At 37.2% G+C, this 26,041-nt stretch overlaps 3 protein-coding genes across 14 annotated transcripts; 2 read left to right on the forward strand and 1 right to left on the reverse strand.

The window, feature by feature from the left end:
- The first annotated feature begins 67 nt into the window (after positions 1-67).
- Positions 68-2,765, forward strand: LOC127808047 (uncharacterized). 7 transcript variants are annotated; one of them, XM_052346362.1, is made up of 7 exons: positions 72-194; positions 272-427; positions 1,057-1,251; positions 1,491-1,667; positions 1,750-1,974; positions 2,133-2,261; positions 2,373-2,765. In XM_052346362.1, the coding sequence occupies exons 2-7, from the start codon at positions 365-367 to the stop codon at positions 2,604-2,606; spliced, it is 1,023 nt and encodes a 340-aa protein (XP_052202322.1). In that variant the 5' UTR covers positions 72-194; positions 272-364; the 3' UTR covers positions 2,607-2,765. The 7 variants fall into 7 exon arrangements, with proteins under 7 accessions (XP_052202324.1, XP_052202322.1, XP_052202325.1 ...); XM_052346364.1 differs by lacking the exon at positions 272-427 and having other exon boundaries at positions 68-194; XM_052346365.1 differs by lacking the exon at positions 272-427 and having other exon boundaries at positions 107-255.
- A 290-nt stretch (positions 2,766-3,055) lies between these two features.
- Positions 3,056-5,499, reverse strand: LOC127808049 (uncharacterized). The gene is made up of 2 exons (XM_052346370.1): positions 5,083-5,499; positions 3,056-4,402 (listed from the first exon to the last, which is right to left on the reverse strand). The coding sequence occupies exon 1, from the start codon at positions 5,467-5,469 to the stop codon at positions 5,188-5,190; it is 282 nt and encodes a 93-aa protein (XP_052202330.1). The 5' UTR covers positions 5,470-5,499; the 3' UTR covers positions 3,056-4,402; positions 5,083-5,187.
- A 3,953-nt stretch (positions 5,500-9,452) lies between these two features.
- Positions 9,453-25,041, forward strand: LOC127807874 (protein NARROW LEAF 1-like). 6 transcript variants are annotated; one of them, XM_052346060.1, is made up of 6 exons: positions 9,453-10,039; positions 10,992-11,753; positions 12,078-12,221; positions 20,543-20,783; positions 22,533-23,033; positions 24,076-25,041. In XM_052346060.1, the coding sequence occupies exons 2-6, from the start codon at positions 11,256-11,258 to the stop codon at positions 24,510-24,512; spliced, it is 1,821 nt and encodes a 606-aa protein (XP_052202020.1). In that variant the 5' UTR covers positions 9,453-10,039; positions 10,992-11,255; the 3' UTR covers positions 24,513-25,041. The 6 variants fall into 6 exon arrangements, with proteins under 6 accessions (XP_052202020.1, XP_052202022.1, XP_052202019.1 ...); XM_052346062.1 differs by having other exon boundaries at positions 11,010-11,753; XM_052346059.1 differs by having other exon boundaries at positions 9,453-10,035.
- The last annotated feature ends 1,000 nt before the right edge of the window (positions 25,042-26,041 follow it).

Below are 26,041 nucleotides of genomic sequence, written 5' to 3' on the forward strand. Positions count from 1 at the left end.
TTTCTCATACTAAAAGGAAGGAGAGGATGTAATAGGAGAAAACTTCCAAGGGTCTGCGCGTAATTTTGTGAAGAGAAAAGTCTATGAACACAAGACATAAATAGCATTTTCCCGTCCAGATCAAATCGGTGAGTAATCCAAGCGGAGACACAATCCTTGAGACAGATACAGATATCCTCCAACTCTCTTTCAAGGTATTTTCCGTATCATTCACTACTGATTCTGCCGCTGCTGCTTTCGGCACCCTTTTTCACCGTAAGCTCTCTTCTAGGTTTTGAATGCTTTTTGTACTCTGTGGATGGAGGAAGTGGCCAGTTAGAGCTGAGTTTTCTGTATTTTGATTTGAGATTCTTCCTGGGTGTCAATGGGCTGGCTGTGTTTTTCATTCTGCTGGATTTTCGCGACAGTTTGTTGCTATGGATCACTTGTAATCTCCTGTCTCCTCTTGAGTAATTGATTGATGTTCTCGAGCTGTCGTATTTTGACTATTTTCGCCTAAACAAAGATAAACGTAAAATCCCAAGACTAAATTAATAAAACATGGCAAAGAGACGAAGCGTTTTGTTTTAATACTCTTCTTACAAGTATTGCCTCTGATTGTCCACTTTGATTGAACAAGTATATATATTGGGGAAGTATTGATGAATCTGCCAAGCATGCTTCATCATGTGGTCAAGCTATTTTTTTCCCCATAATTTGAACTTTTGCAGAGCGGAACAAGAACCTCTCTTGTTATCTACTGAGTATTAATTGTACTAGTTTGGATCAGCTACATGATTTCCAGTTCATCAATCATTTCTATACATGACTATTTTCTGAGGAAATTTTCCTTAAGTGTTCGCTTACCTCTTTTGCTAAACAGTTCTACTAAGAGAGTTGTGCCCCAACAAGATATACTTTGTGTCTAGAATCCATCTTACAAGATGTGATGATGTTTAAGTTCTCTGGGTTTGGAAATGGCTGTAAGGAGGACTAATACCTTCAAGACTTTGAGCGTAGAGAGAATTCTTATGGAAAATAAGTCATACTGAATCTCGAGATTGTTCAATTCTTCAGCAAGCCATGGCTAAATCTGGTGCCTTTGTGCCGGTTCCTACAGCGTTCCGCAACTTCATTTCAAGAGACGCAAATTCTTCTTTCCCAGCCGAAGCTGGAAGATACCATCTGTATGTATCATATGCATGTCCCTGGGCATCCAGGTGCCTTGCCCTCCTCAAACTCAAAGGACTTGAGAAAGCCATCGGTTTCACTGTAAGTTCTTCATTTAAGTTCCATTTGAGCAAAGTTTTAATGAAAACGGTAAAAATTACTCCTTTGTAACCAAAAAGATCAAGGGTTGGAATTATGGACATGGCTCTTTGCAAAAAGTGACCCTCCACCGACTCTCACAAAGTGAAGTCTCATGCGCTGGAGATGCCATTTTTCCTGTCTAATGTTGGATACAACTTTTTATCCTTACTCAATTCTTTGTGTATTCCTTCTTGTCTCAGTCGGTCAAATATAAATTTGGGAGAACAAAGGATGGTGAGGATCACATGGGATGGGTTTTTCCTGCCTCAGATACAGAGGAACCAGGAGCTGAACCAGACCCTATAAACGGGGCAAAGAGCATAAGAGAGTTGTATGAGCTTGCAAATCCAAACTATTCTGGAAGATACTCGGTTCCTGTATGCAGTCATATATAGTTAATATAATTCTATAAATGCTTGATAATCTTGGACCATGTGATGGATTTATGCTTGTTCGTAGGTTCTGTGGGATAAGGAGCTGAAAACAATTGTAAATAACGAAAGTTCAGAGATAATCCGCATGTTTAATGCTGAATTCAATGAAGTAGCAGAGAATGCAGCCCTGGACCTTTACCCTCCTCACTTGCAAGCCCTGATCAATGAGACCAATGAGTGGACATTTGAGGGGATCAATATTGGTGTTTATAAATGCGGGTTTGCCACACAGCAAGAGCCCTATGAAGAGGTAAAAATTTTGCATGCTGTTTATTCTTTAAAAGACACATACAATACGAGTTATAAGAGCTTTGCAGAAGATAAAAGTATAAATAAAAATTGTTAACGAGCTGAATTTCATGCAACAAACTCCCCAGAATACAATAAGGCTCAATATTTTGTCTACAGGCTGCAAAGAAATTATTTGAGGCTTTGGACAGATGCGAGGAGATTCTAGGCAAGCAGCGTTACTTGTGTGGGAACACAATTACTGAATCTGATATCCGGGTGTTCACAACGCTTATAAGATTTGATGAGGTAAGGATGTTTTATGATTTATCTTCAACAACATAACAAGCTTTTATCTCACCATTTCACGAAGGTAAACGCTATCTAATCATTCTTTTATGATTTATTCGGAGAATGCAGGTTTATGTAGTTCACTTCAAGTGCAACAAGAAGCTGCTACGGGAGTACCCAAACCTGTTCAACTACACCAAAGACATATACCAAATGCCTGGCATAAGTAGCACAGTCAACATGCAACATATCAAGCGGCATTACTATTTGAGCCATACTGGCATCAATCCTCATGGGATTATTCCCATTGGCCCAAACATCGATTATTCTGCTCCTCATGACAGAGAAAGGTTTTCTAGCTAGTGTAATGTGATGTTTCTGCAAGCTCCTGTTGAAATAATTTGTTGATTGGAATTAGATTGTTTACTCAAAAAGGAGACGTGTGTCATCTAATGATTGTATGATACTGGGCGTGGTGTTATGTTATTGAATAAGGTATACAACATGAGTTGCTGGCAGAAACGAGTTGCTTAAAGACAAAGATTATCCATCATTGCATAAGTGCCCATTTGCCATTTCGTTAAAATTTTTGCTATTGTAAAAATCACTTTTGTGAAAAAAAAAAAAAAAAAAACAAGGTTTTAGTATTTGACCAGATCAACTATATTTTAAAGAGTTCAGGTGCTATAATAAAAGAAAATAGGGCAAAGAAGATGCATTGCACACAAATATATAGGAATACATATACTGTCTATGTATGTACAGGCACACTTACAACATAAATAATCCAGCACAAGAAGGGTAAAGTAATCTGGATTAATCATGTGCAAATAATATTACCAGATGAATAAGACGATGATCAAACATGAATTTTACATCTTATATCCAGACAACAAAGTCGTATATAGGATCCAGAATCTAAGCCTACTTGGCCAAGGTTATTATTAGTACAAATTTATACTATACATGAAAATCGGTCTATCCTTGCCCTAAATTTATACTATTCAGTTAAGGGATCATCACCCCAGTACAGATTTTTTACCAACTTATCCTCTAATAAGGAGTCTTGAATATCTCCTACCTTCTCATGAAACTTCCAAATATATGTAGCACATCTTCCCTAGGTCCAGTTTCTCTAATGAGGTGTAGAGTGTTCAATCTTTCCTCCACATAGAAAAAATTTGAATGTATCTTCTTTACCAAAGAATCCACAAATAAGCTGATCCGACTAGGAGGTTTGCATAGCATGTATATGCTTTCAGACCTTTGCCCAAAAGGGGCTTGGAGAATTCCCCAAGCCTCAAGTTTTTTCTACAGTGTGGAGACTTAAGTTATCCATAAATAATACAACGTGTTCATGGGCATCTCGTCTCCTTCCATCAACTTGACAAATTCTGGACCATGTATCTTGCCAAACTAGGAGCATTGACAATTTTCAGAAGATAGAAGAGTGAAGGACCAAAACACCGGTAAAAATCAGCAGCCTTTGGCATGGCAAAGCACTCATGCGTTTTGCCACTTGTTCCAATATTACGCTGCCTGCAATGACTGGGGCTCTTCTAGAGGCAATAACAACCATGTGTGGCAATCAGATCACCTCTATAGTGACTGCAGCCAAGAACTAACTCCCTTTTGTACCCTTCATGTGTGGTAGTACATTCCTTCAATAGATTAGCAAGTGAGGTGACTTCCAACCTGGTTGAAGCCTAACAGCAAATTCAACATTGAGTGTTGAGTGCACTACAACTAAAGCCAGCTGCTCTGCAAGCCTCTACATCTGTGGACATGTCAGAAACCTCAGGTATTGCTGCATCGTGAAATGCTCTTCTGGTGGTGGAATTTGTTCGCTAGTAGCATCCACTTCATCTGACTTTTGTGAGCATCAGCTGCCACTGATTTCACATTTGTGAAATTGTCGCAAAACAGCAGTGATCCCTAGTGCAGTGAGATGTACAGGCTCCTAGCTGCATAATGAGCTTTTCTGATATACCACCAGTCAGATCTAGGAGAATTAGTTTGGGGGAGAAATTGAGAAGATTGTTGCCCTTCTTTTTTTTGTCTTTTTTTTTTGGTCTTCTTCAATTTCATTCGCAGGCCTTTTTATAGTAGACAGACATGAACAACCTTCCCATACAAAACAGGACGTGGGCTGCATTATCCTAGGAAACCAGGGAAATATTTTAGGAACCTTTTTACAAATGCCATGATTTTCTTCCCTCTACAATTTCTTTTAACAAATTCATGAAACTTCAAATAGACCAACAAGGATAATTATGCATTTGCATATCAGCATATGCATGCAATGCATATATCTATTATGCGGGCATGCAGGTATTACAGTTTAAATCCAAAGAAGCCTAGTCTAATTGCTGCAGGTGGCTCGGATGAACCCAGTTAATACCAAACCATTAGCAAAAGATTATAACAACATAAGCAGCTGATCTTTTAGAATTCAACAGGGATAAAAACAAATCGGAAAGCCATGAACATTTTTAGTATTGCAGTAATTGGCCCCTAACATGCACAAGTATGAAAGCAATGCTATAGTCTATATAATTAGAAAAAGTATAAAAAAGTATTTAACCAAAATAGCGCCTACAGACTTACTAGACTTCGCCACTCTGCCATCGAAAAACAAATGAGGAAAAAGAAGACCAACAACGCACTTACATAATTCCAACAATCTCAGTATCACGTCATTCTAGTGCAAAATCCAGTACAATAACTTAAAAAGAACAAAGAAAATCCGGAAATAGTAGCATTCCCGATTCGATTACAATTAGGCCCACTGCAAACTTTTTCTCTGATTGATTAACATGATTGAATGGATAGCAATTACCTAAAAAGCACAAGTGCGAGCGGTCACGAGAGCGACAGGGGATTCGGTGTAGGGTTTTGAATATAATCAAGCGGGGAGGGGGGGGGGGGGGACAGGGTTCAGGGCTCAGGGTTGGGTTTGGTGAGAAGAGAGGCAGACGGCGAGGGAGAGCTGGGCTCGTTGGCACTGAGAGCGCTTGAGAGCGGTGCCGCCGCTGGAACAGAGGCTCCGGACGGCCTCAGACTCCGCGGGGCAGATCAAGTCCACCAGGCACTCCGCCAGAGACCGGTTCAGGTGGCGACAGGCCGCCTCCCGCGGTGGACCCTCAGGGACTCGCTGGTGGCAGTCGCACAGCGCCCGATGCAGCCGGTCGCATCTCGCCGCCGACCTCCCTTCTCCATGACTCATCGACAAAGGAAAACAATGAATAAATAAAAAAAAAAAGAGAGAAAATAATGAATTATTATGAGTTAAATATCTCGGGTCCCAAATAAAAGTCTAACGATAATAAATTTCTAAATCTTTATTAAATCTTTCACTTCTTTATTAAATCTTTCACTTCTTTTGAACAACAATGACGATAGATAATAATAATATTTTAATTTCTAAATTTTGATGAGTATTTCAAATGTAAATAACTATTCTAAATCTAAAATGATCTAAATATCATAAACAATAACAAGAGACAGAATAAATGATAGTTATAAATAATTTATTTGAGATAAATCTAAGTGCATTGTGGATTATCTGGATTCATCTACAACAAATCTAGATAATTTAGATTTAATGTCCGTTCAATTTTGGACAATCATTTTAGATTTAAAAGGATCTAATGGAACAATGAAATGGTTTGACAATTGTCGACGTTTGATTTCGGCCGACCGTGATTCGTTTTGGGTCGCGGTGAGTCAATCCAAAAATATCGAGAAGGAAGGAAGAAAACCCCTCCCCCACAGTTCCAAGCGTGTACACCAGAATCTTTTACGTGGTTCGGCCAGAACGATGCCTAGTCCACGGCCGCCATCTTATTCTCCCAGAGTGGCGATATCTGATTATTATTTTTTCCTCTCCTCTTTGCCCCTCATGGTCTCTTTCATTCACATTTATCTTGAGGGGCTTTTACAATCTAGATAATATATAAAAATACAGTGTTTGTATAATGGGGGACAAACAGTTCTTACTGCCTTCGCAAGACCGGGAGTGGGATCCTCATTACGAGGGGCATGGGCTGTTACAGATAAAGTGATCGGACCCTACCTCTGACTTCTCAGTAGCTTTGCCGCTCATGCGAGCTGGAGGTTTTAGGCCAGCAACCTGGATGGGCCAGCGATCTGGAGGATATTTCAGGAGCTCGTTAGTCGATTGCTCCGAGCTCGTTGGGGGATTACCGGGAGCTCGCCATATGCTCGCTTTACGAGTTTCGAATCTTTGGTGGAGGCTGGACCTTCCTTGACGAGGTCGTCCGGGCCTTCTTGGCCTTGGGTGATTGGGCCGGTCTATCGGACCGAGTCTGGCCCATGCGGGGTGATGCAGAAAATACATATAACAACAATAAAGGTTTAACATAGATGACAATAATATAAAAGTCTCTTTATCTTTTATTTATTAAAAAAATTGATCACGAATGAACCTATAAATCAAACTTAAATTATTGTAATTTCCTCTCTACGTGGGTTCACTTTTTCTCTCTTTGAATGGTCTCGGTAACAATAAATTGTTTTTCTTTTATTTTTTTATGTCATATGAGAGAGAAAAAAATTTAAGGGTAAAATGGTTATTTAGTTTTTTTTTTGGTAATTAAGTTGGTTTTTACTATTTCTCAAAGGTCAAAAACTTTATTATAATTTCACCAAATTTTTTGAATAATTTTTACAATTTACTCAAAGAAAATATTATATTTATAAATAAATTTGAGAAATAATTATCATAAACTGATGTGACATGCATAAATTTATTGTTAATTTATATGAAACTATTATGATTAAGAAAATTAAAAATCAAACTCAAGAAAGAGTCACTGAGAAGGGAAACCGGTGGAGGGGTTGGGTTATAATTTAATAGAGCCCAATGATAATGTTTAAAAGAGTCTATTTATTATGATTTGATAATTGAGATAAAAGTAAATGTTACTCTTATGGGTAAGGTGATGAGAACGATAATGATAACAATACTATGAGATGGAGACATGCTGATTTTGACAAATTATTAATTTAATTAACTAATGATATAAATCGGCTGCCACACATTTTAATAGTAATTAAGTACTAAGATAAGAGCAGTTAGTGATTAATTAATGGGCTTAGTAATAGTAGTAGCAGCAGGAGGGGTACTGTCTATCCCACTACTAGGAAGGAAGGCAGGCACATACAATACAGGTGCCAAAAAGGTGACCTGCTTTTATAATTGAAGACCCAAATTTTCAAACATGTAAAACGCCATGGTGGTTTAGTTAGTGCCCAAAAAAGTTTATAAACTAATTATCTGGAACTTTCCAGTTTGGATTGTTGCTGGGAATTCAATTTTTAAGGTTTCTTTTTCTTTTTTTTTTTCAATTGTTTGTAATTTTAATAGTTGTTTAAATAGATAGATTTAATGTTGTTATTGATGAAATTTTAGTAAAATATAAGTTTGTCTAAGTGTTGCCCCCAAGGGCAAAGTTCAAAGGTCTAGCATGTGTATGGAAGGCTTTTTGCTCTTATATTTGTGGTGTGCTCGTGTGCCGTTGCGAACTCCCTAATATATCTCCTCTATCATCTCTTGAACCTGAACGATAAGGACGCTCACAAGGAGCCGTTATCACAAATTTGTCCAAATTTAATAAAAACAAATTATGGTGATTCTTAATTTTTCTAGATTCAATAGTAACGTGCCATTGAGTTAACTTTTCAAGATTCATGAGGTTGGGTGATGCTAGGTGTTGTTGGCTAAATATATATTTTAATTGTTATATTTGTATTTTTTTATTTATATATTTGAATATTTTGTTATTTTAATTATATATTTAAATTATGTAATTTTGAATCAATTGTATCTCAAATTTTTTGTTATTTTAATTACACTAATAAATTAATTATTTTTAACAAAATTATTGAGATATGTAATTAACTCAAAAATATATAATTTATGAGTATAATTGAAATAATAAAAAATTTAAAAATATAATTAACTCAAAATTACAAATTTAGATGTGTACCTAAAATAACAAAAAGTTTAAATATTTAAATAAAATATATAAATATAATAGTTAAAATATATATTTTATCACATATCATTTTGTAGCTCTAATAATATTATTTTTTTTCGTGATATCCCCACTTTATAGTTGAGTGAAGCCTCTTCCAAGTCTCAACCACTAAGTCACCTAGATAAATAGTTTACTACTAAACCACCAAAACTAATGTTTCCATGGCAACTTTTTTAGATAAAAAAGGTTTATGAGTAACCCAATCTAGGGTTGAACCCATATTGGGTTTCATTTGAACCCTTATTTTTTTTCTTCTCAAGTTCCATCCATCAAACTTTAATTCTTCATATTTTCTCTGTACGTATATTATAAGTTTAACAAAACTTAGATTTAAGTTTCAATAATTTTTTTTTTTTTAGGTCTCATTGTGTTTTGGATTTAATAGAATTTAGATTTGGGTTTCTCTAAACTATTTTTCTTCTTTCTCTTTTAATTCATTGTTTGGATTTATCACATGCCAACAATAAACTCATGTGGGTTCACAAAACATTAGTTGAAATTTATTGGATTTATCATTGATGCAGAATCCATCTAGATTTCGTCTGATATTAATTAATTTTTATTTTTCAACAAAAGAATAAAGGGGAGAGAATAAGGAGTAAATTGATCAAATCAAATGAATTAGAAATGATTGTATTACAATACCATCTACTATGTTTCTTCCCCTTCTTTACTATTAGGAAAAGTCATAAAGGATTTTTATAAAGATGATTTAAGTAATTATTTCTTAAAAGTTAAAAATAAGGTTAACAAAAGAATTGAAATCAGTGAGTGAAAACAAAGAATCCAATATGATATGATATGATATGATAGAGATAACCAGATAGCAACTGAAAAGGGAGGGAGGGGGTGGTGGTGGCCATCCATCCAGCCCATCTTTGATAAGCACAAATCCTTCCATCATGGGATTGAATTCACACAATTCCCCTTAATCTTGTATTTTTGTCAATAACACCGATTATTGCCTTGGCGTATTGTCGCGGCCACTACAAGCACTCACTCTCGTCACGCTTGCCCCCGCCATTATTCACGCACCACGTAGTGCGGACAGGCAATGGCCGTAGATTTGCCCTTTCTTGTTTGTTTTTCTCGTGCGAGATTACAAAATGACAAGTTGTTCACTGTTCAACCAGAATACAAAACGCATATCCTCTTCCTTCTTCGGCCTCTCTAGACCCGCTTGAATTTTCTCCTTTTCTTCTGCGGTTTTGGTTTTGTGGTAAGAAAAAAAAGGAGTTATTTGGGGGAAAAGTGCGCAACTTTTGGGGAGCAAATTTGGATGGGGCCTCCCCAGAAAATTATAATATCAACAATTGGGCTGGAGCCATGGAGGGATCCAAAGAAAATCCTCTCTCTCTCTCTTTCTCTCGCTCTCCCTGTTACTGTCTCTCTTCGTTTGAGATCTTGTCGTGCTCACTGTGAAGTGAAAGGGAAAGAAAAGAAAAGAAAAGAAAAGGGAAAGGATGATGGAGAAGCAAAAAGGATGAAAGGAGAAAAGGGCAGAGAAAAAACACTATTAAATAGTGCCTCGCATTTTCACTGCTGGATGGATACTGCAGGTTACAGATATTTATTTATGGGTTTCTCTCTCTCTCTCTCTCTTAAAGAGCAGTACCGAGGCTGGCAAATTTGGGGTTTTGATTTAACATTTTACCAACTAATGAGGAGGACGGACGTGGTGGGAATTTATGTAATTAGGGCATGAAAATCTGCAAGCTCCATCTTTGTTGGTAGGTTAGTTCTATGATTTTGCATCGGAAGCCCATATTATTCATTTTCTTTATTTTTTCTTTCTGGGTTATTTTTGGGCTGTTTTGGAAAATTATTCAGCCACTCGGTTCATATCGTTGCACTTGCCAAGACCATGATGACTTTTGAGCTGTGCTCAAACTGTTGATGAGTTGAAAAGCGGAAAGAAAGCATCGGTTTCCGATTCTATTTTCAGCTCTCTCTCTCTCTCTCTCTCTGTGTGTGTGCTCCTTCTAACCGGTCACTTGATTACCGTTTGTGCCGTTGTTTCAATCTGGTCTCTGTGTCTCTTCGAAACAACTTTCTTTCTTTTCTTCCAAAATCTGGGTTGGCTTGATATTTCATTGAGTGCTGAAAGGCAGATAGTATTATATGGCTTGTTATTTGTTAGACCCAATTGATATATAGCTGCTTTGATTTTCTTTGAACTATTTATGGTTTGACTTGTGTTGGGTTCCATATCTTGAGTCTTTACTGCCACTGTTTCACTCATTAGGCGGTTGATGTTGCCTCTTATGATTGCAATTCTCCGGATTGATTTCTTGATTAGATCAATTTCTTCTCTTTTATTGGCGTCTTGGGCTAAGGATTTGGTATCTCTCTCGTTTACTTGATCAGCTCTTTCTTTTCCTTTCCCTCTCAGTACTTTTAACTTAGCATTTGATCCTTCTCTAACTTATTGGGTATTCATCTTATAGTATTCAAGAACCATTTCATATATCTGTGGCATGTTAAATGATATTCTTAGCATCTGATAATGAACTTTATTCTTCATTCTCTCTAATTATATTAAAGATCATTTAGTTTGGGTTACGGATAAGATAATTCCCATAATAAGCGGTTTTCCCTTTTCCTGACTTCCCATTTCTGTATGCCCAAAGTGTTTGGTCTATGTTGAAACATCAAGGTGCTTAATGTGTCATTTCTGTGATTGTAGATTATTACTCTTTTGCAGATGAGTGTGAATAGGTCTAAAAGTGTGAAGTACAGAGATGATTATGCAAAAAGATACTCTTCTCCTTGAGGGTGAATTTATTGAATGCTCGTCAAGTTTCCGTACCTGAGAGAAAGTATGGGATGGGGTGACCATGCTGGGCGAATGTAAAATAAAGAAAGGGGGTCTGACCATATTTGGGCCTTTGTTTTTAAGCTCTTGGATACTTGGACAATATCAATTAATAATCGCAAGTAGGACTGAAAGATGGATGGAGGTAGATTGGATTTAAGATTTCATCAATCTGGATCCACGCCATCAGAAGAATCAGCTCTGGATTTGGACAAAAACTACTGTAACAAAACCAATCTACCATCATCATCCAGTCCACCATCACCCCAAGCTTTTGCATCAAGTAATCAGCACTCTGAAAGCAATGCTGCCTACTTCTCGTGGCCCACTTCCAGCCGATTAATTGATGCAGCTGAAGATAGGGCAAATTACTTTGGTAACCTTCAGAAGGGAGTTTTACCTGAAACTCTTGGACGACTGCCTTCAGGGCTGCAAGCAACCACCTTGCTTGAACTGATGACCATTAGGGCATTTCACAGTAAGAACTTGCGTCGTTTCAGTCTTGGCACAGCAATTGGATTTCGGATTCGTCGAGGATTCTTAACTGATATACCTGCTATCCTTGTCTTTGTTGCTCGGAAGGTTCACAGACAATGGCTCAATCATATACAATGCTTGCCGGCTTATCTCGAGGTTAGAAATTCTGGCACATGTGTCTTAGGGTGGATAACTCATGGCTTTTCCTAATTTATTGTGATACTGTTTGTGGAGGGTTTTGTCTTCATCTGCTTCTCAAACTTAGGGTCTAGTTTGAACATTCTTGGTTCTGGGCAAAAAAAACTGCATCTGAAAATCCCTCTCATTGACGCATAGCAATGTGTGCTGTGTTTGGTTTTGCTCAAGGAAATGAACTAATGGGAATCTTGAACTTTTTTAAAACTTAAATGCAATGTTTGCTTGCTTTTTATTGAACTTTTGGTACCTGAGATTTAAGAGGCTTTGCCATTTATTGAGCAGGGCCCTGGTGGCGTGTGGTGTGATGTTGATGTTGTAGAATTCTCTTACTTTGGCGCACCTGCTGCAACACCAAAAGAACAATTGTATAATGAGCTTGTAGATGGTTTGCGGGGAAGTGATCCATACATTGGTTCTGGTTCCCAGGTGTGTTTCTTCTTCTTCTCCACAGCTGGTTCTTCTTCTTGTATGCTGTTTAGCGGACAGGCTAAGTTCTGTCATTTAGTTAAATGCAAATGGATGCTGGCAGGAGTAATAGTGACTAAGGAGGTATAACCAGGTCCCTTTAGACAAATTCAATTTGTTTAAAATGAATTTTCCAAATGTAAGTTTAATTCCAAGTTGTAGGCTATTTATGACTTTGTTAGGTGAACAATTACCGGATAACTGTATTGGGCAATGATAAGTAAAATCCTACTTCCAGACAAGATAGAATTATTTTGCATATTTCTTAGTTCTAGTGTTCTAAGTGATTTACTTCCTAATGATGGCTCAATTTTTTGTCATGTACCATACATACAAAAGTCAAATTTAAATAACCAATTGCAGTACAATCACATTTTCCTTATTTGAAGAGAATAATTTTCAGACATATTTACTAATAGCAATAAGTTTTACAAAAACACTATTGGATATAATCCGTTCAATAAATTGTGTCAGATATAGGGAACTGCTTTTTGCCTCTTAGCCTCAAACATAAAGATGATTTCTTGGTCCAAGCATTTGCATGTGCTTCACTTTATTTTGAGTTCATAAACATGCTTTTCTTCAATGTTAATGTCCTGAGCAATCATTTTGAATCTGATAGCCAGTTCTGTGTGTAAGTGCACCAATACCATTAATATGACAAATCTATGCTAATGCTGCATAAGTTGAAGAAAAGTTGCCATGTGAATTGTGTGCCTTAGGATCCATTAAATATCCCAAACTTAATTTGTTTACCGTTAGTTTTAATGTTTTGACATGACATTAATGCTCTTTTTTCTTTTTTATTTATTTATTTTTTGAGATATGTCCTGCCTTATTGGCATTTGGAGTCATAACAGTCTTAATTCACTGCAAGTCACATAGGTCCATATCATCAGATGGTGTTATATTGTATTCAGCCCATTTTGAATTAGTATCAGCTAGGGTCAGACCAAAATGAAAGCTTATTTCTCTCCATACACGCTTCATATCATCTGGAGGCCATTTCTTTTTTAGTACATTACATCAAATATCTTTATTCGCTACCATCTTAAGAAATTTTTCCATATGAAGATGGTGCTGGAGCTTTGTCTCATCAATTCCCTCTCTAGAGAATTGCACTGGGAAGGGCATCCAGTGTAAAATTTTGCCAAATCATTCTTTTGCATAGATTTGTATTGTCAATGTGACATGTAGACCAATTGACATTATGAATATTGTGTCACTGACTTGAACTCAGCTAGGATAAGGTGCATTTGATAATGATGATGATGAAGCTCAAAATACTTTAAGCCCTGTTTATTCTGACTTCCTCATTTGGGTCTCCATATATAGTTTTAATCTTTTCCTTGTGATTCTTCATGGATTCAAGGTACTTATAGCATTATATCTTCTCTCTAGGATGACTCTTTAAGCTCTGGAATGATTTCTTTAGGAATGTTGAGTTAAAGGTAGGTAATGGGGATAGGACCATATATTAGTTTGATAGGTGGTGCAGTCATAGATCTCTTCCTGACCTTCTTGTCTAGCTAGGAATTGAGAAGCTTTAGTGGGTGAGTGCTTTTAGTATCATGGAGAAGGTTGCGTTAGAATTCTAGAAATCTCTCCTATAATTGTTTGTTTTGTTTTTTTGTTCAGGCCTGCCCAGCACCTTTCTTCTCTATCCTTCCTGAACAATCATAACCGACCTTCTACAATTTCTTTGACAATGGGCGATTCAGGAAGCATTACCTCCACATCAACCATGCTTGTTTCGCAGCCTTTAACTAATTCATTGAATGGAGAACTTCCGAATATGAGAGAATACCGACTTGATGGAAAGAAATACATTCAGTGGTCGCAAATTATGAAAACACATCTTAAAGGGAGAGGAAAGCTTAGCCACTTGGAAGGAACCTGACCTAGCAAAGAGGATTCCAAGTTTCAAGCTTAGGATGAAGAAGATTCCATGATAATGTCATGGTTATGGAACTCGATGCAATCTAAAATCAGCAAAAACTGTATGTTTCTTCCCATTGTCCGAGAGACTTGGGAAATTGTTTGCCAGTCGTACTCCAAAGCTCAAGATGTAGCAGTCATATTTGAACTCAAGACGAAAATTTCAACAACAAAACAAGGTACTCTTTCAGTCATCAAGTACTATAATGTCATGAAGGGACTTTGGCTTGAAATAGACCACTATCAAAATGCACAAATGAAGTGCCCAACAGATGCTAATTCTCTTTAAAGCTATATGGAGAGGGATCAGATATTCGAGTTTCTGGCAGGTTTGATCTTGGACTTTGATCAGGTTCGAGTTCAAATGCTAGGAAAGAAGCAGCTGCCATCATTAACTGAAGTTTTTGCTATTGTAAGAACTGAAGAGAGTCAACAGATAGTTATTCTTGAGACCCAACAAATAGAAGGGTCAGCCATGGTATCAAAAGGAGTCAAGGACAACAACAGCCTTGGACAAAACTGAGCCAGATTCAGCGAAAACATCAAGTTGAGATGGGTTATGGAGTACTTGTTGCAAGAAGCCATGACACATGAGAGAAAACTGCTACAAACTCCACAAAAGGGCCCAAGTTCTTAATTGGACTAGGGGCCCACAACAACCTCACGCCAATCTAACGAATGGAGAAGGAACTCCTCAAGTTCGTTGGCGAAGTTCCTTTGCAAAGGGACGAGCTTGATAAAATCAAGTCCTTTTTTGACTCTCTCTCTAAATCTTCTTTGTGTGTTCATTAGCTTAATAAACTGAGTGTCTAATCTTTGAAAATTTCAAAGTTTGGGATTATCATAACTAGTGGGTTCTTGATTTAGGATCAACTACTCATGTGACATGTGACCCAACCTCGTTTTGACACCTACAAATCTTCTTCCAGTAACAGAAGAATCATTATTGTTGATGGATCTTCTATTATTGTTGTCGGACAAGGACACGTAAAGCTAAGTCCTCAACTCACCCTAAAAGATGTTCTCCATGTTCCTAAGCTCTCTACCAACCTTCTCTTCATCCACTAGCTCAACAAAAATTTAAAATTGAAAAGTGATTTTTTCTTCTAACCGTTGTGTTTTTCAAAACTTGCAAATGGGAAGGATGATTAGATTTGCTAGGGAATGGAATGGGCTCTACTACCTTGAGGATTCAAGTATGGGGTGATGCTTGGTTGGTGTTTTCTAAAGCTCATGGTGTTTCCTTCAACTTATCCAATTCCAATCTTTCAAATTCATTTGAAATTTGGGTTCAACATTTTAGGTTAGGACATCCTCCTTTCATTTCACTCAGGAACACGTTTCCCTTACTTTCAAAATGTTGCAATCAATAATTTTTATTGTGACATTTGTGAACTTGCCAAACATCGTGTTTCCTTTCCTCTGAATAATAAAAGAGCTTCTAAACCTTTTTGAAAGAAAAATGAGAGGTTAGTTTGATCTTTTAGAATTGTCATAAAATGATAACTACTCAGTTTGGGATATCAATCAAGAAGATTATATTTGATAATGAAAGAGAATATTTTAATCAAAGTCTTGTAAATTTTCTCCCAAAAAGAAAAAAAAAGGAATTGTCCACAAATCCTTTTGTATTGATACACCCCAACAAAATGAGATTGTTAAAATAAAAAATACACATTCTAAATGTCACTCGTACCCTCCTATTCCACACTAATATTCCTAAACAGTTTTGGGGAGAAGCTTCTTTGACTATTGACTATCTAATCAATCGGGTTCCCTCTAAAGTTTTGAGTAACAAGAGCCCCATAAGGTATTATTTGAATTCTATCCTGATTTCTCACCTAGTCACAAAATACCTCCTAGAGTCTTTGGATGTGTTGCTTTTGTTCACATATACAATCAAAACCAAAGTAAACTTAACCCTAGAGCTCTAAGATGCTTCTTCATTGGGTACTCCAACACTCAAAAAGGCTATAAATTTTATCACCCATTAACCCATACAGTCTTCGTCACCATGGATGTCGCATTCAATGAAAAATAGCTATATTTTCCTTCCTTTAATCCCTATCTTCAAGGGGAGCATTCATTGGAAGATAGAGGATTAGACTTCAAACTATCACTTCCTCCACAATCACTTCCTTCCTCCACTCATATACCACTTTCTTCGTCTCCACATGATTCATTAGAGGACATTGTGGTTCAAGAACAACACTAGCCAGTTGAACCAGCTCCAAAGACAGCTCCGGACCAACCGTAGTACTTCAAGTTTACTCGAGGAGGCTAAAGTCCAATCCAAAACTGACGCAAATTCAAGGAATTGAACCAGTATCAGGTAATGAAATCACTCAACCTACTTCATTTGCTGATGAACCTAAATTTTGTGATTTAGATTTACCTATTGCATTGAGAAAAGCTAGCAGGAAATGTATCCATCATCCCATCTCCCAGTTTGTTTCACTTCACAAACTAGCACCACAACACAAAGACTTTATCACTACTATTGATTCAGTTTCCATTTCCACCTCAATTAATGAAGCTTTAGAGGATAAGGATTGGGTACAAGCTATGAAAGAGGAGATGAATGCACTAAAGAAGAATAACATGTGGGAAGTTGTGACTTTACCCTTGGAAAAGAATAAGGCAAGGTTGCTCGTTAAAGGATACACTCATACTTATGGAGTTGATTACCAAAAGATGTTTGCGCCACTAGCAAAAATGAATACAATATGATTACTGCTCTCCCTTGTAGCTAATTTTAGTTGGTATTTGCAACATTTCGATGTGAAGAATGCATTCTTACATGGGGAGCTAGAATAGGAAGATTTTATGGATCCTCCACCAAATTTTAACAAGAACGTTGGAGCTAATCAAGTGCGCAAACTAAAAGGGCTTTGTATGGTCTCAAACAACCCTCAAGAGCCTAGTTTGGAAGATTCACAAAAGCAATGCTTGGAATGGGCTACAAGCAAAGTAGGGGAGACCACACTGTTTATTAAGCATTCAAGTCAAGGTATGGTTACTGCCCTTTTGGTGTACGTTGATGATATAATTATGACTGGGGATAATAAAGTCAAACAGGAGTCCCTCAAGAAGTGTCTAGCCCTAGAATTTGAGATCAAGATCCTTGGCAAGCTCAAATACTTTCTTGGTATTGCCTATTCTAAGAAGGGCATCTTTATATGTCAAAGAATGTACATTTTGGTTTTCCTGAAAGAAACTAGAAGTCTCAATAGCAGGGTAGGAAGTACTCCTATTGATCCAAACTACAAAATAATTGGGAAGGGAAGAGTAGTGTGATCGATAAAGGAAGATATTGGAGACTAATGGGTACGCTTATATATCTATCCCATACAAGGCTGAACATAACTTATGCAATTGGAGTAGTAAGTCAATTCATGCATGACCATAGAGAAAAGCATATGCAAGTGGTCTTTAGAATCCTCCATTATCGTAAGGCATCTCCAAGCAAAGGTTTCTTATTTAATAAGGGTACCAAGCTGACTATTGAAGCTTGTATCGATGTTGATTATGTTGGATCTCTAACGAATAGAAGGTCCACATCAGGTTATTGCACTTTTCTAGGAGGGAGTAACTTGGAGAAGTAAGAAGCAAAGTGTGGTTACTAGATCTAGTGCGGAAGCTAAATTTAGAGCGATGGCGAATGGAGTATGCGACCTTCTATGGCTTAAGATCATTGTTGAAGATATCAAAGTTAAGCAAGAAGGAAATATGAGACTTTATTGTGAGAACAAGTCAACCATCAATATTGCTGACAATCTGGTTCAACATGATCGAACCAAGTATATTGAACTAGATAGGCACCTCATAAAAGAAAAGCTTGATCGTGGATTGATTAGTACTCCTTACACTCCAATTAATGACCAACTAGCTGATGCATTAATTAAGGAACTACTAGTGTCAAGATTTCAAGAGATCATCAGCTTGGGAATTGATGATATCCACTCACCAACTTGAGAGGGAGTGTTAAAAATTCTAAAATCTCTCCTATAATTGTTTCCTTCCTAGAATATCTCTATTTCCTTATTTCTAGAGTTTCCTTATCTATAATTTCCTTATTTCTTTGTTAGGATAAGATTATGTTTCCTTATTGGTATTGTTACCTTTCTTTTTCTTCCTTGATTGAGTTGACTAATCCCTAATTATTTGGGATTGGTTGCCTAAATTGAGATCCATACTTGTAATAAATACTTAGTGTATAGTTCCACAATACAATACATAGAAAAGTATTCTTTTCCACAGGTTGTGTTTGGTCCCTTTCCTGGAGAAATCTTCAATATTTTGAGCTTGATTCAGTGACGGCTTTCTCTGTCTGTCAGGATTTCTCTCCAGATTTCTAGTTTGAGAACAGTTGGGTTAAGAGGCTTGATTGGGGTGGTAGATACTCAGTCAGAGCACTCTGTGGTGCCCTAACTGATAGAGGCAAATCCTTCCTCGGAAAGTTATTTGGAGATTGATAGCTCCTCTGTAGATTGCTTATTTTATTTGGATGGTAGTCTGTAATGGCGTTCTCAATATCAATAAACAACTTGAGGAGAGACCATGTCATCTGCAGCTGCATGTGGCCTTGCTGTCTGTGTGTCCAGAGTGTCCAGCTAGGGAAAGTTAGATAGCTTTGACTAAGAGTGCTATCTTTCTCGGCTGTGCTGTAATACTTATGTGCAGGCATCCACCTACTAGATACTTACTTTGAGTTCATATGGCTCTTGTGCAATCATTGCACATTATACAGCAGCTTATTCTTTTGTCTTATGGTTTCAGGCTTTGTCTTGCAATTTGAGATTCATATGCTGGAGATAAGTGATTGTGCATGTGGCACTTAGCAGGTGCTTTAGAGTGCTCATGCTTGCGTGCATGCATCTACGGGGTTTGCATAAGTATGTGGTCATTCTTGGTGAAGCAGTGTTCTTTTCTTCTTCTTTCCTTTTCTTTTCTTTTTTTTTTTTTAAAAAAAAATCTTCTAAGACTAGGCTTGTTGTGTCTGTTTGAGGTGTGTATCTTAGGGCTGTCTGTTGAGCGTTGTGCTAACATCACTTTTGGGTGATAAATAGCTTCTCCTTGCCTCACCCCTCCCCCACTAAAATAATTAATAATAATAAAGGATAAATGTAAACAAACAAAACTAAGAAATCAAAATGGTTGTAATAGTACATAGAACTTTACGTTGTCCAACTCAAAGGTGTTGGCTCTTCAAGTTCTTTTGTTTTGATATCTACCCTGAATGAGTTTTCATTCTATGGTATAAGAGAGAAGTTTGGCGCATTTTCTAACATGTATGCAAGTGCTTTCTTTCTTTCATAAGATGTATGTTCCATAACTGACAAACAACTGATGTTGCATGGTTTTTTTACTAATGCTAGGTTCTGTTCTTTTGCCAATTTATCATTGTCATAGTTATGAAATTTATGGTGGCTATCTCAGGTTGTTGGGTTCAGGCTTGTGATTATTGTTTTCATATCTCAAGTTGATACTTGAGCATGGCCTTTGGTAGTGACAATATGGTTGTTGCTTTCTAACTAGAAGGTCAAGGGTTCTAGTTGTGAAAACAGCCCCTTCGCAAAAAAAGCAAGGGTAAGGCTGTGTATTAAAACAACTCTCCCCCTACCATCTCAAAGCAAGGAACCTCGTGCACTGGGGATGCCCTTTTTTATGTCAAGTTGAGTACTCCTCTATCATTAGATTGTCCACTATGTCCAAGTTGGGTCATACTGAAGGAATTGTTGGTTTTAACCATATATATGTGTATATTTCCCCGAGCTCCAATCATATAGTATTGAAATTTCAAAACCTGCTATCTTAACTTATTCTGCAAACATAACACTTTTTGTTAAGTCGTGGTTGTAAACCACAACTTCAAAGCTGCTATAGCCTTGAAATTCTCTTGAACTATTGAAATTGTGGTAGGAGCTATTACAGCCACAACTTTGAAATTCTCATGAAGTATTGAACTTGTGGTAGGAACGAACAAGTTTGCATTAAAGTTGTGATGTTGAAATACTACTTGAAGAGGACATGGGGTGGATAGCTAGTTTGGTGGCAGTGGGTTCAAGGACTTTGGACTTCTTGTGCTTGATTTTGAAATAATCTCTTCAACCTTACCTTTTCCTGCTTTTCAGAAATGAATGCTGCAAAATTTTCTATTACATGTTCTGTTAGCTCGCCCTAAAATTTTCTGTGTTTATACTAGTGGTCTTTAAGATGCATGGATTGGTGTGCTTGTTGTTGCTTATGGCCTTCTGCCACTGAAAGATTGATTTGTTAATGAAAATTTGATACGTATAATCTGTTGTTCTCTTGAAATTAAAGAACCCTTATTGTGTTTTTAGGTTGCAAGCCAAGAAACATGTGGAACCTTGGGTGCTATTGTCAAGAGCCGAACAGGAAATCGGCAGTTGGGCTTTCTTACAAATCGCCATGTGGCCGTTGATTTGGATTACCCAAACCAGAAAATGTTTCATCCCCTGCCACCAAGCCTTGGACCTGGGGTTTATCTTGGTGCTGTGGAAAGAGCCACATCATTCATAACAGATGATCTTTGGTATGGTATCTTTGCCGGGGCAAACCCAGGTAATCTGCATTTATGCAGCAGCATCAGTTCCCCCATTTTTTATCTTCTTTTTTTTTTCTTTTTTGGTTTCCCCGCCGCGGGGGGGGGGGGGGGGGGGGGGAATGTAAATGGCAGCCAATTGGTCTTCCTTATGGAAATTTTCCTGTTTGTCTTCACGCTATTGGATCAAGATATGTGACATAAATATATAAAGAAATGATAGCCATTGATATGGTTGTTTAGTGAGAAGTATTATTCTTGTCAATTCAACTCAGATGCGACACAAATGAAACATGTTACATGGAATGGGTACTTGGGGTGCAGTTACATATCTAGCCATCAAATTTTCTTCTTTGAAAGTCAAACAAACAGGAACATGACCAGATATTCATATTTCTTAGTATGGATGTAATTTTCATGTAACATATATTATTAAGAGCATTTTTGTTGCTTTGACCTGACCTTCTCATAAAATAACAGTGTGAGATATTCATAATCTTGTAGCAAAGTCTAATTACCAGATATGTTTACTTATTGCTAGTCCTGGTAGATCTTATAGCCTATTGAAAATATGTCAGATTGTTGTCAAATTTTGGGTGTTATCATGTGTTTCATGCGTTCGAAATAATCCATGTAACATAGTATGTGACAGTAGTTGTACCTTGAATTTTTTAGGTGTGCTGTCCATGCTGGATGACAACGTAGACATGACACTCATTTGGCACTTCATAAGTGTGTTGTTTTTAAATTTCTTTTTTGATTTAGGTTTATATAGGGCACTCAGGTTTCATGAAAATAACTTGCAGTATAATGACAAGATAAAAAGGATACCAATTTATAACTTTAAATTTCTTTGCCTTATAGGCTTTCTAATTTTAAGACAACATACAAAATTTAATTTGTTTATGAATAAAGCTTTCTAAAGAAAATATTTGGACTTCTATTCATACTTTTTCTCCAATTTGAAGAAAGTGGAACTTGGTTACTTTTTTCTATGTAAAAATACTTTGTACTGTTGGTAGGTTGGTATATTTTATTTCTAGGAATGGTGCACTCATTCTATATATGTGTAATTTTATCATATTTTTATGTGATTGTAAAATCCCTTTAAAACTAAGAGAGAAGTTTCTCTAAAGGTTATAAGATTATAATCTAGGGAACAGAATTTTGGGCCCTAAATCACCATCACCTATAAGAGGCATAAAGGTGTTATGGTTGATGTGCAGCCATGCAAGAAATGACAATCAGAAATAAGGTTATCTGTAATAACGTTAGCTCCTATTCTATAAGACGTGTGAGATATAAGTAAGATGTTTGGTCATATAAAAAAACATCAATAGATACTCTTGTGAGGTGATTGGATGGAATAGAAGTAGTTAGTAGTAAAAGAAGTAGAGAAAATCAAGAAAATTTTGTTGGAAAACTCTTAGGCATGACAAAAGTTAAAGTGATCTTATAAAAGATATGGCTATAATAAAGATGATTGAGGAGGGTAGACTCATGTTACCTAGTAGGATTAAGACTTGATATGTTGTTGTAATAAGTTCTTTTTCTGATTCTGAGTCCAAGTCAGCATCTTTCGTCTAGATCCTGATTTTCTTTTTTCATTTAGAGCAGTCCTAACTTGGCTAGATTTGTGTTCCCTATCAGTTGAGCTGCATGTATGTTTTGTTTACTTAAGTGGTGTGATAAAATATATTACATACTAATGTGTTTCTGATTGTGTTTTGACCTCCACTGATATTTATAACAATCTGGTAATCCTCCAGAAACTTTTGTTCGAGCTGATGGGGCCTTCATTCCTTTCTCTGAAGATTTTGACATGTCGAATGTGACCACATCAGTTAAGGGAATAGGTGCAATTGGTGAGGTTAATGTGATCGATTTGCAGTCTCCAATTAACAGCCTAATTGGCAGGCAAGTTTTAAAAGTTGGAAGAAGCTCTGGCTTGACTACAGGGACTATAATGGCTTATGCCCTGGAGTACAATGATGAGAAAGGGATTTGTTTCTTTACTGATTTTCTAGTTGTTGGGGAGAATCAACAGACCTTTGACCTTGAAGGTGATAGTGGAAGCCTGATTCTCTTAACAGGTCAAAATCAGGAGAAACCGCGGCCAGTTGGGATCATTTGGGGTGGGACAGCTAATCGAGGTCGGTTGAAATTAAGAGTTGGGCAACCTCCCGAGAATTGGACTAGTGGAGTTGATCTGGGGCGTCTTCTTGACCTCCTTGAGCTTGATCTGATTACAAACAACGAAGGACTTCAAGGTTTGTCCTGAATCTTTTATTTATCTTTGACTTAACCCAACATTGCCTCTGAAAAGTGTATTTTTACTAGGTTCTTTTAGAACAAGGTGCATTTTTCAATTACAGTTATGGCAAGGAGTCCTATAATGATAAGTGTCTTGGAAGGATTAACTGCTTGCAGCAGTCCTCCAACTTTGATACTTTTAATTTAAGCACTCTGGATTTTTGAAGGCAAGAAAATGTACGCATCATTCACTTTTTATCAAACAAGGAAGTTTTAATATTTAAAACTGAAAAAAAAATGCTTTAATGAGAGAAATGAGAACATGGAGGAAACCAATTACAATCGCATGTGAAATTTTACTTTAAGTAGTGTCACAAATGTATTTGCAAATGATTTTGCAGTTTTTCTTAGGGAATGCGTATTATTTAATGGACTAACTTTCAGATACCAATTTACACCTTTCTTATTTCTTCCAGTTAGCTTAACTGTCTTGTTTATGAAAACCAGAAATAGAAAAAATTAAAAGTTAAAGGATGAGAATGAAATTGTGAACAAAGTTTGAGGGATAAATTGTCAGTGTACCAAGGATTGATGATGATAAATATAATCTACTTTCATACAAAGTGACAAGCAAGATTGGAGCATAATTGAGGTCTGAAATGCCTGTGGTACTGAGGATGACTTTTGGAACTTCGAAGAGGCTAGAAAATGTTTTGCAACTTCGACTCTATATATGCTTGCTTCTTTTGCTCGCTTAGATTTTTCATGATTCTTTGCGCGCGTGTGTGTGTATACATTTATTTTGCCTTCATATCTCTTTTGTTTTGGAATATTGATGAGCAAATTTAGCACTCCTGTATAATTGGAAAATCATATATATTGTTGCATTGGCAACTACTGAGTGCTAAACCAATGAAAAATATCCTGTCTGTTGTGCTAACAGAGAGAGGATTATTGGTGGCAAAAGATTCTCATCTTACTTCTATATCAAATTTTTATTGCGGTATATGTTGTGTTGACCACTTGATCCATGCTAACTTCTTCATCTTGTTGTTCAAGCTGCACTGCTAGATCAAAGAAATGCTTCTGCAGTGGGCATGGATTCTACCGTGGGGGAATCATCTCCCCCTGACCGGGTCCAACTGAAAGTTAAAGCTGAGAACCATGAACCTCTTGGGTTACACATCCAGCAACTTCCTACTGAAGGTGAATCTCATCAGAGGCTAACCACACCATTCATGCACGATGAGTTTCGTATTGAAGGTGGTATTGAGGCAGCTCCCAGTGTAGAGCACCAGTTCCTTCCATGTTCTGGAAGAACTCTGGCTCAGGAAAACAATCAATCGGGACATTCAGAAACAAGAACCCTTGCAGCATTGAGGAACAGATCCACTGAGGATCCTTTGGTTTTCTTGCAGCTGGGCGAGCCAGATCCAAAGAGAAGGCGACAGTTTGATTCTCCATTACGCATCAGAAGCCCAGAACGAAGCAAATGAGAACCAACTCATATTTTGCTCGCCGTGATTCTTTTGCAAAAGTGCCTTCACTGGGATGCTTCACATTCTGGTCCAAATTCCGGTGCCTGCAGACACTTAGAATTGCATCTTGAAGTTCCAGCTTCCGGGTTACGGAGGCGAATCCAGATCATGCCTCCCACGAGATTATAATACTACCTTTGCTGCTTATATTTTGTTCAAGTTTACAACCATAGGTTACATATGTGGTTTATACGATATTTAAGGGAAAATATGTCTTAGGAGGGTAACTGTATATTGTTCTTTATCTGATTTGTAATTTTGTACCATTTTGTCCAAGACATTTGTATCATTATAGGGTTATGAACTGCTTCCGCAAGAGAACAAGAATGTAAGGGAATGTTAGTTTTGGCCAGCAACCCAATTTACTCGGTTGCTGGCCCCGAGTTCTTGGTGAAATTGCTGGTAAAATATTGTTCTTGTTTGCAGAACAATATGAAAGGGTAGAAGTGGTGCACCTGTGGGTTATAAAATGGAGTTCAAATTCAAACCTCGAAGTGCCATTTCCTTTGCAGAATGTTTGGATTTTGAACTTTTCTAAGAGCAATAAGGCAAAACTAAGTGTTGTTGCTGACTATGTTGCATGGAAACGAAAACGGGAAATGTTTTCGATAAGAAATGGAAACGTGGAAACGGACGTTTTTCTAAAAAAATAGGCATAAATAGGGTCTGAAACAGGAATAAGAAATGTTTTTGAAACGTTTCGAAAACGAGAAAACAGCACTTATAAGGTGTTTTCGTGCAACATAGGTTGCTCTTGCTCTGTAGATTCCGATGGTTAAGATGTGACATCGAGTTTTGTGGGTGATAACCATTGAAAGTACATGTAAATGATAACAGAAAGTTATCAAAGTTATCAATCCCATGTAATGCTCGATGACAAACTCCCAGATGACGTGCTCGAGCTTGGAAGAAACGACAATTAGGAAATAAAACCAAAAAAAAAATTTGAGAATTACATTAGTGGGTACATGGCTTCATTTATCTTCTCCATTAATTGTCTTATGCCCTGGAGGTGTAACCACCGTTCGGATTAAAGATGCCAATTGGTGGTTGAAGATAATGGGGTCAACCAGTCATCTCATGATTTTGATAATGGGTTCTCTTACCTTTCAGCTATGAGTCATGACCCAATAATAGTTAAGGATGGCTACGATGACTAGTAACCGTTGCCCTTTGTTGACTTAATGGAGTGCATGACTAACCCTCGTGGACAGTTGCATCCCTCTCCATGAGTAACCTTTATGTTGGAACAAAACTTTTGTCTAGTATTTGTACAATGCTCTCTACCAATGACTTCACTCAAGATGTTTGCCGGTCCAGTGCATGTGAGACATATTTGTACAAATCAAGAGAGGATGTCCATTGTTGATTGTTGTTATTTAACAAAGTTATTTGATACCCATGTGTGGATGCTCAACAACATAGTACCGTCTTCCATGGAACACTGGAAAACCAGATAAACAGGAAGCTTCAACAGACCGACACAG

Source organism: Diospyros lotus, chromosome 8, assembly GCF_014633365.1.
Source record: "Diospyros lotus cultivar Yz01 chromosome 8, ASM1463336v1, whole genome shotgun sequence".
Lineage (NCBI taxonomy): Eukaryota > Viridiplantae > Streptophyta > Magnoliopsida > Ericales > Ebenaceae > Diospyros > Diospyros lotus.

Bases quoted from the DNA above. Each gene is read 5' to 3' on its own strand.
- LOC127808047 (XM_052346362.1), top strand. From the start codon at position 365: ATGGGCTGGCTGTGTTTTTCATTCTGCTGGATTTTCGCGACAGTTTGT. The intron at 428-1,056 runs GTAATCTCCTGT...TCAATTCTTCAG, and splicing joins TTTGTTGCTATGGATCACTT to CAAGCCATGGCTAAATCTGG. The intron at 1,252-1,490 runs GTAAGTTCTTCA...TTCTTGTCTCAG, and splicing joins AGAAAGCCATCGGTTTCACT to TCGGTCAAATATAAATTTGG.
- LOC127808049 (XM_052346370.1), bottom strand. From the start codon at position 5,469: ATGAGTCATGGAGAAGGGAGGTCGGCGGCGAGATGCGACCGGCTGCAT.
- LOC127807874 (XM_052346060.1), top strand. From the start codon at position 11,256: ATGGATGGAGGTAGATTGGATTTAAGATTTCATCAATCTGGATCCACG. The intron at 11,754-12,077 runs GTTAGAAATTCT...TTTATTGAGCAG, and splicing joins GCTTGCCGGCTTATCTCGAG to GGCCCTGGTGGCGTGTGGTG. The intron at 12,222-20,542 runs GTGTGTTTCTTC...TTGTGTTTTTAG, and splicing joins ACATTGGTTCTGGTTCCCAG to GTTGCAAGCCAAGAAACATG.